The sequence below is a fragment of the Hippoglossus hippoglossus genome, chromosome 9, assembly GCF_009819705.1.
Source record: "Hippoglossus hippoglossus isolate fHipHip1 chromosome 9, fHipHip1.pri, whole genome shotgun sequence".
NCBI lineage: Eukaryota > Metazoa > Chordata > Actinopteri > Pleuronectiformes > Pleuronectidae > Hippoglossus > Hippoglossus hippoglossus.
In genome coordinates, this window is record NC_047159.1 from 15,231,164 (window position 1) to 15,243,722 (window position 12,559).

General features: G+C 42.2%; 1 protein-coding gene across 2 annotated transcripts in view; it reads left to right on the forward strand.

Annotated features, from left to right (window-relative positions):
• Window positions 1–12,559, forward strand: part of adgrv1 (adhesion G protein-coupled receptor V1) — a 115,177-nt gene that overhangs the window by 94,639 nt on the left and 7,979 nt on the right. For both annotated transcript variants that reach the window (XM_034595227.1, XM_034595228.1), the window contains one exon: window positions 5,891–6,012. In XM_034595227.1, the coding sequence (XP_034451118.1) occupies window positions 5,891–6,012 (122 nt within the window). The remainder of the gene's footprint in view (window positions 1–5,890; window positions 6,013–12,559) is intronic.

Genomic DNA, 12,559 nt, shown 5'->3' on the forward strand with positions numbered 1-12,559 from the left:
TGATAAACACAGAAAACTCAAACTTACGACGGTGCCTATTCAAAACACAGCCCCAGCCAAAGTTAAAGCCCTTATCCTGGTCCCCGTTGAGCCCGCAAGGTGTGTTTGAGAGACATGGTGTTCTTTTGATACAGAGCAGAATTTCAATTTTCAACAGAGCGGTGTCGAATGAATAACCATTATTGTTCTGTTTCAGTGGCCCCAAGGGTTCCCTGCGTGCACTTTGATCGCTGAACAAACAGATGTGATGAGGTTTGATTGCAGAACTCCATATTTTGGACTTTGTGCTTTTCAGGCTGTGTAGTTGCTTTATTTGGATGCCAGACATGTGTTTATATTTTGCTCTCACCTCCTTGAAATGAAAACACTTTTTTAGATGGTGTTCATGTTGGATTCATTTTTCATACCTGGTTTTACCAGTAATATTTGTTATGGCTACATTTAGCCCATATCAAAGAATTTAACTTTATATATGTGGTGTAATACGTTTCCTTTGCAAATGCTTGCTGGATATAACTAAACATCTAAAACCAAACATGAAGATCATTACTTCAGATAAACGTAAACATTAAACTAGAATAACACTCAGTAGGGTGCATTCCTCCACCAAGCCCAACAGCCTCCTTATAAAACCACATTTATATTCACGAGATCTGGATTTTTATTTGCTCAACATCAAATTGCACATTCTCATAAATATCTGTCCTTTAAACAAGACAGATTTTTTTTTAATTAAGATCCACAAATTATTCTCTGAGAAATCAACAAATTATTTTCTAAATGGAACAAATCTCACATTGTTAAAGAACGTGAAAGAAAAGATTCCTGGATCCAACCCCTGATCGGGAGCTGCTCCAAACTTTTATGGATTCTTTCCTGACCCCGACATAATTCAACCAAGTTTCGTGGTAATCTGTCGCATAGTTTTTGTGAAGTCTTGATATCAGACAAACAAACACAGAAGAAACCATAACCTCCTTGGCGGAGGTAATAAGAAAAGTCTGAATCTGCTTCTTTTGCAGGTGTAGTTTCTTTAGGAGAAAATATTTATGTTATTCATCTTGTCTTCCTTCATGAAATTTCCAAATTTGCATAAGAATCCTTTATTTCTTTAGGGTTTTTCATAAAATGACAGAAAAATCTGCAGAATATTATTTCTCTTTAAACTGTAAAGAAAACATTGCTTGTAATGTGTCTACATGTTCACACTTCGTTCACACAAACACAAGCTGTGTATGTGTGGGGTGTACTTTCACAGCACACTCCTGTTGCAGCGTGTTGTTATGACAGCTGCTGACCCCTCTTTGACAGTAATGTCAGCACCGTCTTGAGTTTCTCCCAGTTTTTGTTGAACCCGCGCTCCCTTCTCAGTTTGTCTTCTCACACCGGGAGCCCGCTCTGATCAAAAGTAAACTGGAGCCTGTCTGACTGTGGAGAGAAGCAGCTCCCATCCTTTGCTCCAAAAATCATGAGACGACGTTTGAGACAGAAATTACACCGCGGGGAGTTAAAGCTCGGCCAAACATAAAGATACCCCCTTGACATCACTTAGCATCTGTTCAGCGGAGAGCCAAGTCACTCTCACATACTTTTGTATCACATAAACTTCATTTCATACACGTTAATACAAGCTTATACATGCTCACATAGGTATCGGCTGAAAGCGTGAGCCTGCTCTGCTTCTCTCTGCCTCTTCTTAGAGAGATCTCACTTGGCCATGGGAACTTTACTCTTACTGTGGGAGCTCTGGCCTGTCCACAGGCTGGAATGTGCTTACAGGGTTGGAAAAATCCTACCAGGGAGGGAGGAGAAAGAGACAGATGTGCAAGATAGAAGAGAGAGAGAGAGGTAGAAAACGTCCGTGCAGATAGAAGTGTAAGCAGGAGAAAGTTGGTAAAAGAGCAACAACAGATCTTTCAGCTGTAAGCAAACACTCACTGAGACAGAATGTCCACAGTGGGCTTAATGCACAGCAAGTAGTAAAACTGAAACAATGGAACAACTAGAATGGCACTCAGTGAGCACAAACCTCCACCAAGGCCAATCCTTCACATTTGTCTAGTTCTTATCTTAGAAGAAATATAAAAGCAAGATCTGATCACCTAAATCTTTTATTTGTCATGAAACTGAGTCCTGAACAGTGGATATGAAAACCAATGTAACATGTACATATTATAATATAAGCACATGTATCTGCTCAACAGAAAGTAACTTTACACTGTGTTATATGGCTGAAAAATTACTGCCCCCATGTAAAAATCTGCTAGATTTCTATTTTCAGGATTTGCACCGGATTGCCCTCACTTGTAGACATCAAGTCAATAAATATGCCAGATTATTTTCAACACAATTTGTCAAAGATGTTGAAAAAGAAAGTGAAAAGAAAAAGGTGCCACCAAGTAATCCTGCTAAATTAACTAACCAACTAACTGATTAACTAATGACACTCACTAGAGCATATACCTCCAGTGTGCCCTTATATTCAAACAAGCAACACCAAATTGCACACACTCATAAATATCAGTTCCCCGGATATGCCTGATTTTGTTCATGAATGAATCTCTGTATCATCTGTGAAAATGTCCAAACAGCCCTATCTCACAATGTCAAAGAAAGTGGAAAAAGGATTCCTGGATCTGCCCCCTGATCCGAATTCGCACCGAAATGTTACGAGTTTTCCCCTGACCCACATCACATCCGTCCATCAAGTTCCAGCGCAGTAGTTTTTGCGTTATTCTGCTTAAAATCAAACAAACAAACACACAAAGGTGAAAACAGCAATGAAAACCTTGGATGAAGGTTTAAAGGGGGGAAGTCTCAAAATGAAAGAAAGAGGGATGGAAATAGAGGAAAGCTGCAGTGAGATGAGGAGGAAAGGTCTGAGCAGAGTGGAACTGGCAGGCTGGTGGAAGTGGCACCTAAGTGAGGACCTTTTTGTGCAAACCTGGGCCCCGTGCCTTGTGTTTCCATCCTACTTGTGAAGTGAACTGTACGGACTGTCCTACATAACGCCGACCAGCAGACTCGGGTCAGACTGACTCTGTGCGGTCATTTTTAATTTGTACATTGGATTCAGAGGTCAGTTTGATACCAGCTCATCTGTTCTGAAGAAATCAATTTGTTACGAGACAGAAAGAAAATAAATTCATTCATAAGGAAATACATTTAAGACAATCAAACATAAAATAAATGAATCATATAGTACAATTTATTTACACAAAACTTGCACCTTGAGTAACAATCCTAATATAGACAGAGAAGACTGAAGATCCAGATGTATAATCTATTCTGTAGAAATGCTCATCCAAGTCCTTTTTATCTTTTAAGTTATCAAAAATCAATTAGTTTTCTAATTTTGAACAACTTTAAGTGAAACAGTACTTTTTTAAACTGACATGCAGGAGGTGTAGATCCTTTCCACTTCAACAGAATGAGGCGGCACGCTGCACATGTTGTAAACGCAACCACATTATGTTTGATGACCATTTTTTGCATTTTCACCACCAAACAGGGCAGTAACACATATCAATACTTTTCCTACATTTTTAAGTTTGGTTCTATCACTATTAATATTCTGCCATTTAATATCTCATTCATTAAGTGGTGCTTTTTTTTTTTAGCCCTCGTCTTTATAAGTACCACAGCAGATATTCTTAAAATACAGGAGCTGTTACCATCATGTTCTCTTTCGTTATTCCCTCCTGAGGTAAACAAGTAATGAGCTGTTTTATTTATCAGGCCTGTCTGTCTGTGTTGTGATGACTCCGCCTGCTCCTGATTGGCAGTTCTCATTTTGTCCGTCTCCTAATTATCTGGTGTATTAATAGGAGAGGGGATTATTTTTAAGCTGAGAGGAGAGAAGAAGAATAATATCAGTCTCCACTCCAATGAGGGACTGAGGTTGTTCTCCTGAACCTTTGCACCACTGATCATAAACATGGGGCAGTGGTTCAAAAGAAGCTAAATGAATCTGCTCTTACTTTTATATCCCCTCTTCTACACCTGAGAGCCGTGTATCAGATCTTTTAACACAAGATCACAAGTTTTCTGACAATTGTTGGATCGCTTGCATTTGAGTTTGTTTTAGGGCCGTGTTTGCTAAAGGGCTGATTACTGAGTACAAATTCAAACTACAGAGAGGAGCCATAATAATAATAATTATTAATGATAATAAATGACATCACCTTTGAAAGTTATGAGTTACGCTTCTGTATTTAGGAAACATGAGTCGCAGCGAGTCCCGCCCTCTGAAGTACAGAGAGAGGTGAGGTTAGCCAACACGTAGTTCGCTACAAGGTTTGTTGACATGGGAACGGCACGGCTCCTTTTTTATTTGTTAAAGCTTTATAAATATCAGTGTTTGTGTTGTTTTAGTAAAGACCTTTAATGTGGCATGTATTATTCATTTTAATCTCTTTCTTAAACATTTCAAAGATTTAAAATATCAAAACAATTCTGTCGACAGGCTCTTTGTTCAGAGGCCTGCTGTGGCTTTGGATCAATAACCTGGCAGCCATGGTTTTACTTTTGTAAGAACATAAGATGTTTCACCTCTGTTTTGGCGATCAGCTCAGTTGTTTCTGAAACACTTTTGATCTAATTTGTTGAAATCCTCTTCACGTCCTGATAGCCATGGATAGATAAAGCTGGAGTTTGTGACCCTCGCAGGATTATAAACACGACATGATCATGTCCTTCTGACGGAATGAAAAGGCCGGGGTACCTGTCTGTCACTTACTGACCTGCCTGCATGTCCGGAGTCCTCAGCCGGAGAGGCACACACTGCCGAAGCAGAGACGATTTAGCGAGTCAGGCAGTTTGTGATCAATTGTTGTTCTGGCGATGGGAAAGGGCGGGGTGTATCGATTGCATCTTTTCAAAGCGTCGCTTGCTTATGCTAGCTTTTCCAGGATCGCCAACCCTAGCTTTAAACACTTGGAGGCTTTAATCAGACTAAACTGTCAACCATGGCTCTTTGTTTAAATGTTGAAACGCCTGTTGTGTGCAGCCATGTTTTTCCTTTTATCAGAACTCAGGATGTTGCACCTCTCAGTTTTAATGTTTGTTTTTGCACAATGGCAGAATCTAAAAAGCATACAGTATGTATACTGTATAAAACTGGTGTGTTTGTATGCAAACACACCAGTTGTCTCCACCATGTTCACAAACAAAATGACACACTGAGTCTTAGACAAGGCCCTGAGTGGGTGGGATGTAGTGGAAGTACCGAACTGACGAAACGCTGCATTCTTGCTCATTGGCACACATAAGATCTTTACAGCCAACCTTATTCGTGTGCTCTCCAGCAGTGCACTGCAGCCACTTGCTGGGACATTAATCGGGGTCCACATGAGCCCACATGCACATGAGGACTGCTGGAGCATTAAATACCAACATATTTATATGTTGAATTTGGGCTCTAAGAACTGGCTCATTAATCAGCTCCTGAGGCTCGCTCATTGCTCTAACTGCCCCTCCCTCTCTTCTTACTGCCCCACATGTTGAAGGTTGTTAGCCCCAGCTTCAGAAACATGAGCAGCAAACAAGGTTTACACTCTATATCTCCTGGAGAATCTAAATCCAAGAGATGATGCATCAATGTCGAGAATCAAGCCTGATGTATTCTGCACTCATTTAATCATTGCTCATTTCAAACTGTAATGTAAAGCAGTTGAGTGTTTATATATGCACGATCATAAATTGTAAAGTACAGCGGGTATGTAAGTGTTTACTCCTCTATGGTACTTAAAATAAATGTGCCATAGAGGAGTAAACACACACACACAGGGGAGGAGTATATGAGTGGTTGTAAAATAAATAAGACTTGTTCATAAAGTGTAATAAATTGCTGATATTGATTTTAATATTCCTATGTTCTCTTGTGCTGCAGAGGTGCCGCTTGTCCTCTACCTGTTCCTGCTCATCTCTCTGGTGTGGCTGTGGGCGGGGCTGCATATGGGCTACAGGTCCCTGTGGATGCTCATCCTCTACGTCATCTTTAACTGCCTCCTGGTGAGCTCATGGACGTGTTTATTTGTTTGCATGCATGCGTGCATGTTTGTATACATACTAACAGTAGGTTTATATGTCTATATATACAAACACACCCATCAAAAGTATCTTGTTTTGGCAAGTGCATTATATTGCAATTCTTAACTGGTTAGACACTGTACCAGTGAAATGTATGTGATTTGCTGTTCAGTATCTTCCTCATCCTTTTCACAGCTTATGGTAAATGTTTAATGTTAAATATAGAGCTTTTCTAGTCTTGATGACTGGAATTTAGGGTTCACGTTGGCATGGGGAATGGAGGAGCCGGAATCAAACCACTGACTCTGGTTAGTGGATGACCCGTTCAATCGCCTGATCCACAGCTGCCCTGTTCATCAACATAAAATGTAGTTGTCATCTTTGTTAATCTTCCCAACGCAGATTTATAAAGTGAAACTCATCAACAGAAATGTTTTTATGGACAATCTCAAGCTCGACATTAGTAAAAGTTTGACTAACTTTGACTTGACATCGTCTGATTTTGTTGCACAGCTCACAGCATCGCACACAGAGCTTAACTCCCGACTAAATGCTGCTGTGTTCAAACTCAAAGTGAACTTTGCACAGTAAGCCAGAAGAAAACATGGGGATTTTGAGGGTGCTGCTGGGTGCTATGATAAAATCAGGATGTGTACTTTTGGATTAGTGTTGATTTATTCTTCAGTGTGATAGTTGAACCACTTGTTTTTATAGTATACCGACTGTGATATAAGAGGACTAACAACAAAAGTAAAATTGATTATAAATGCTGAAAGATTGGTATGTGTGTCAGTGTGTGAGTGAGTGAGTAAATGCATGCATCGGTGTGTGTGTTCGTGCGTATGCGTGTGTGTGTGTGTGTTGACTTAGTGAGTGAGGGAGTTTTGAAGTCTACTGCATCGCACTTTGAAGCTCAGCTTTGAAGTGTTGCTGGGGCAGAACAAGAGGAGACAGGGGGGCGAGACAGGCAGGGTTATCACTGTGACACATCTCTCTCTCTCTCTCTCTCTCTCTCTCTCTCTCTCTCTCTCTCTCTCTCTCTCCACTTATCTATCAGTGGCTTTGTCTGTTTATTGTCTCTCTGTCAAGTTGCTGCTCCCTGTCTTTATTCTGACTCTGTGCTCCAAGTATCAGTGAAGATAATGAGCAGACATTAATGAATTACAGGACAGGTTTATCATCAAATGTCTCCTCACAGCTGGAAACCTCCGGTCATTTCCACAAGTATCACGGGTACTTCAAAGGGTCACATGACAAACATCAATGTTGCTCAGCTAATACGTCTGGATTCAGTATCTGATAGTAAATTATTTATGACCAAATGTGTAATACAACTTACACAGCCTTCCCAAACAAATAAAATCCCTTGTGATATACAAATGACGTAGTGTGCATTGTAATGGAAAACTGGATTACATGAAGTTTAATCTTATATAGACGTGCACATCTGCATTGGTCCTGTCGTTGATCACGTTATTTATGTGGCCGAAAAGTCATTGCAGTGTGGTCTGGGAGAAGTTCCCAGTGTCAGTAGTTTCTCATCAGTAGCGGAAGTACTGGATTTCGAAGGTTCATGATCATATACCTCACGTTTTAATACATGGACTGTAGTTTTGTAGGAAATGTCTTGCGTCTCGTGTGACTCCAGGGAGTGCGTAGGTATCCAGGGAGATCTACAAGCCCCCCCCCGCTGTCTTCTGTGCAATAGATTATTTTCTTTCTTGTGTTCTTCATAAATGCGGTCTCCTCTGTCATCCTCTGAGAGACAGCATCTCTCTGTAACATGTGCCAGAAAAAGTCTGTGGTAACCCGTGGTGATATGTGGCATTCAGATGCCAAAGACAACAGCGCTGCACCAAAGTAAACGTCTCCTGAGTGTCTAATGAGGAGAAGTGATGTCAGCGCCAGCAGCCGATGTCGCATTTAGAACTTGTTCATGAGCTGCTGCAGAGTTTCTCCCACCGTTTGACATCATGTGGTCTGTTTCATTGGCTGACCAATAGAATGATGATGCTCTTTCAGTGTCACCGAGTTCCCCAATAACTATCTAGACTGTGGTGGCCATATATATTTCAAATTGTCCTGTCACAGTTCATTATTAACCAAAACAACATGTTTACACTTCTCATAATAACATCATGCAGCAGGTTTGTTATTAATAGGGTTTTAATTAAATTGATCCTTCCTCAGTTTCATATGCTGGTGACCTGTCCGTACAGGTTGTAACATGCCACTTGCCCAATGTCAGCTGAGCTTTGCTCCGGCCCCAAACCCTACCCTGCTACCCTCAATGGATGAGTAACACAGATAATGGATATGGCCAATAACATATCACATTCCCACATTCAATCCTCCAATGTCCACTCATGTCTCCTCAAGCTGTCTCCATGATAATCAGCACCTTTCTACTGAGTGAGGGCAAACACAACGTAAAGGGACTTCCTGTCAGACTAATAAATGGCCTCACATTGCACCCACCTTCGCCCTCGGCTTCAGGTGGGAACCATTCTGGTGACGAGGTGGCCCTTGCAGCTAATGTTTCTGACTTAGCTTTCTCAGGGAGAAAAAGAAAGTCTTTTAGAAAAGAACTATGACAATTGATTTTCAATTCCTGCTGCTACGATGCAACCTCAAACCTCAGACTAAAGCGCCAGCCCCTGGGGTTTGGTCTGGGTCTGCAGTCAGAATAAGGAAGGATTCATCAGAGTGGAACAGACAGGTGAAGAGCCCCAAAGCCAAAGCACAGACAAGGACATTGATTAGCAGTAAACAAATGCGTCTGACCCACTTTTCAAAAAGCTAAGAAATTAGACTCTGCGTAGATGGATATGCTGCTGCCATGTGCCAAGCATGGTTGCAATTAGATTGTGTGTGTGTGTGTGTGTGTGTGTGTGTGTGTGTGTGTGTGTGTGTGTGTGTGTGTGTGTGTGTGTGTGTGTGTGTGTGTGTGTGTGCGCGCGCGTTTTATAGAGCAGACTTAATTCATTTAGCTGTGAAGGAGAATAGAGTTTCTGTAGGGGAGCTGACAGTATGTGTTATTTGTGGGACTTCCATTAGGGGCAGAATGAGAGTTTAATGAAAGCAAATGGGATCCTGATGAACGAGACAATGAAAGAGAACACGTGCTTCTTTATCGCACACTCTCCACGCCACCTCAACAAACATTTTTCAATCAGATATTGCACAGAATAAGATACTAACTGTTTCTGGCGAGGCCGTTCCACTCGCTGTAAATACAGTAGCAGCTAACCATATGTAGACAGATCTGTCTCGTCCTTTAGTCGGGTCTTTAATTTCATCATCTACCATTTTGTTCCATTGCCTTGAGGTGGGAAGTCGTTATACTGCAGGTCCCTGCTGCAAACTATCCTTAAGCTGTTGTTATTGTTTCCTTCATGTTGTGAAGTTTCCATTAGGAGAATTTTCCGTGTTCACCTCTGTGGTGTTGTTGATGTGGTTGTGTGGCACACCTCCCTACAGCTGATTACTGTGCGCCATTAAACACATGCAGATGCTATAGCTGTGCCAACTTTGTTTGTGTCGCAGAACAAGAGACTGCTCTTCAGTTCCTGAGCGCTCTGTGTGTAGAAACCAGGCTGCCAAACTGAGGAAAATTAGACGGTTTAATCCTCTTTGTCCCTATTCCTTCCAATTCTTTTTCAACCATTGTATAACATGTTAGTGAGGATCTATGTTTTTGCCAGATCAGGTAAATTAAAATATGTTAATCAAATCACCGCTACCACAACCGCCCATCATTATCTCCTCCTGCAGTGGCCACTCTCTGCCGTGTAAAGGCCAATCTTTATCACTGCGTTCAAACGAGACCATAGATACAGCATGGCTGTGTACCCTACATGTTAGCCTGACATCTCCCTAGAAATGTAACTACACGTTACAGCGATGGGGTCTGTCGCAACTGTGATTGGTCAGCTTGGCAGCATGCCCCCCTCCCTGTACCTTATTGGCTGGACAAGCACACAAAACTCCTTCACTCCACAACATCTCCTCCAACATCTTTTCTGTAGCGCAGTAAATTCTGTAAAATAAAGTGTTGTCTAATGTTTATGAGCTCCAGGTCCAACTCGATCCGCTCTGCTCCATTGTTTAAAGGGGACATAGCATGCCCATTTTACCACAAGTTGATATGGTTCCTTGGGGTCTTAATGAAATGTCTGTAACATACTTTGGTCAAAATACCACAAGGATCATTTAAAACAGCACCCTTTTTACCCTGTATAAAACAGCCCTCCACAGAGTGACCTGTTTTGAGTGCCTGTTCCTTTAAATGCTAATGAGCCAGCTCCCCCCTCCCCCCCATGATTTTAAACGATATAAATTACATATTTTATATGATATAAATTATCAAATATGCACCCCATACTTTGTATTCCCCTTGTTGTCCTGGAGTTTTAATTTTCCCAATCACATAATTAAATGTCCCCCTCTGCCCCCCCACTACAAGCACACAAGCAGACAGACAGAGAGAGAAAGAGAGGGGTGGGGGGGGGGGGCTATGAAGACCATCATTTACCCCCGAACCCCGACATTCAACGGGTACAACAACAAGCGGAGAAAGCAGAATCGCGGGCTGACCTTATATATACAGTCTATGGGGCTGACCAGCGGAGAAATGCACGTCCCGTGTGAACAGCCAGGCGGCTGCGCGCTGGAGAACGGCGCTGCGCTGCCTCGCAGCGGCGCTTCCGCGTCCGGTGTACCCCGGCGTAACTACTGTACCCCGGCGTAACTACTGTAACCCGGCATACAGTAGAGCTGAACACTGCGGAAGTCTTCCACACAGCTGGCAGTGTGGAAGACCGCTGCGAGGCCATGTAGGGAGACTTCCAGTTCCTTGTTACGACACAATACCCAGGAAGCGCAATCGAGTCGCTCAAGCATGACATTTCTGACTTAGAGGAACTATAACAAAACGCGCGAGTGTTTTTTCCCCAGAGTTTTTGGGTTGGTAGACATGCCAGATACCCACATTAACCTGTAGAAGCACTAACAAAGTGGAATTTGCATGCTATGTCCCCTTTAAAACACACAGTGGTATAGAAACCTCGCAGCCGACTGCTGTTCGGTGCTTGGTGGTGTAATAACAGAGCAACAAAGACACACGACACACATCAAGTATCAACACTCACAATGACATAGGCCACTTGCGTAGGGCAAAGCAAGCCAGGCGTAAACCTTTATTTGTTGTATCATCACAGCCCTTGACCAGCCCCATGTAATTCAAATTCCAGCCACGATTTCTCATTCAACCTTTGCATTGAGCTATAAATAGACAGGCTATCTGTGTGTTATTAAGAAAACTTGAGCCCACACACACACACACACACACACACACACACACACACACACACACACTCGGCTGTATGCAGCCTGCAAAGAATCAGGATTCAGGGTGAAACTGGGCACAGAAAATCATGTGTACACTTTTCGCAGTTAGGACTGAAGGGAATATTGCATCAATTATTCAATTTAAAACAAGAACTAAACTGTCTCCAACAGCAACGTCCTCACCCTCACACGAGTCCCTTAAGTTGCCATTTCTTTTGAATCACCTCTACTTAATTATGTCTCTTTGTCCCATTCGTTCCTCACAAACAACACACTTCTATAGCTATTCATACGTTTTTCTATAAACCCTATTTCTCATTCTTGCCCCCAAATGTTCTTGCTCATGTTCTCTCCTCCATCCCTCTTTGCTTTCTTTTGATCCCAAGCTTTGTCCCGCACCCACCCTCCACATTCCCTGCTCTTCCTGCTCTCCATAGGCCTGTGTTTTCCATCTCTAAAGACGTGGCCTCTCCCGCGAACAGGGAACACTTATATAACAGGCCTACGGTTGTAAAGCCTGTTCCTCAGGCTGCGCAGCCTGCTAATGTTATGTGCTAATCACCCACAACACTGCCGTGATGAATAGCAAAATACACACCCGGACGTGAGCACACACCTGTCTGCTTTTGTTCCATGTTCAAAGCGATCACGCAGCAAAGAAATTAATTTTGTTCTCATTCGTACAAAAAAGTGCAAACTAAAAAGTCACAATAGGATAATTAGTCTCTAATCTGTCCTCAAAGGAGCATGAATGCATACTGTAAACTGTACCCTTTGTGTGGATGTGCAGCACCAGACAGTTTGTGTAACTCACTCTCTCAGGCTATAAAACACAGCTAATGACCTGTGAGCTTGTTCCTCGTTCAGTTTTATGTTATTTGCAGACTTTTTTCCCCTCCTACTTACATGCTGGAAATTCCAGTTTGGCAATGCAGCCATAAACACACAGTTTCCAGTTCGTACCTGCTGTTGTTGTTCCTAATGTTGTTTGTGACCGTCACCGCTGATGGAACCCTTTTATTCTATTTGATTATCCCTGGTGTTCCTGCGGATGACTTGTCTTCGTACAGCAGTCTGCTGGACATGTGTTATTGTTCTTTGTTAATCGTCCGTCTGATCTGCTGTTTGCTGGGCTCTGTTGCACATGAAACAGACGCCTGTGGTTTGGTAACATGTGGCG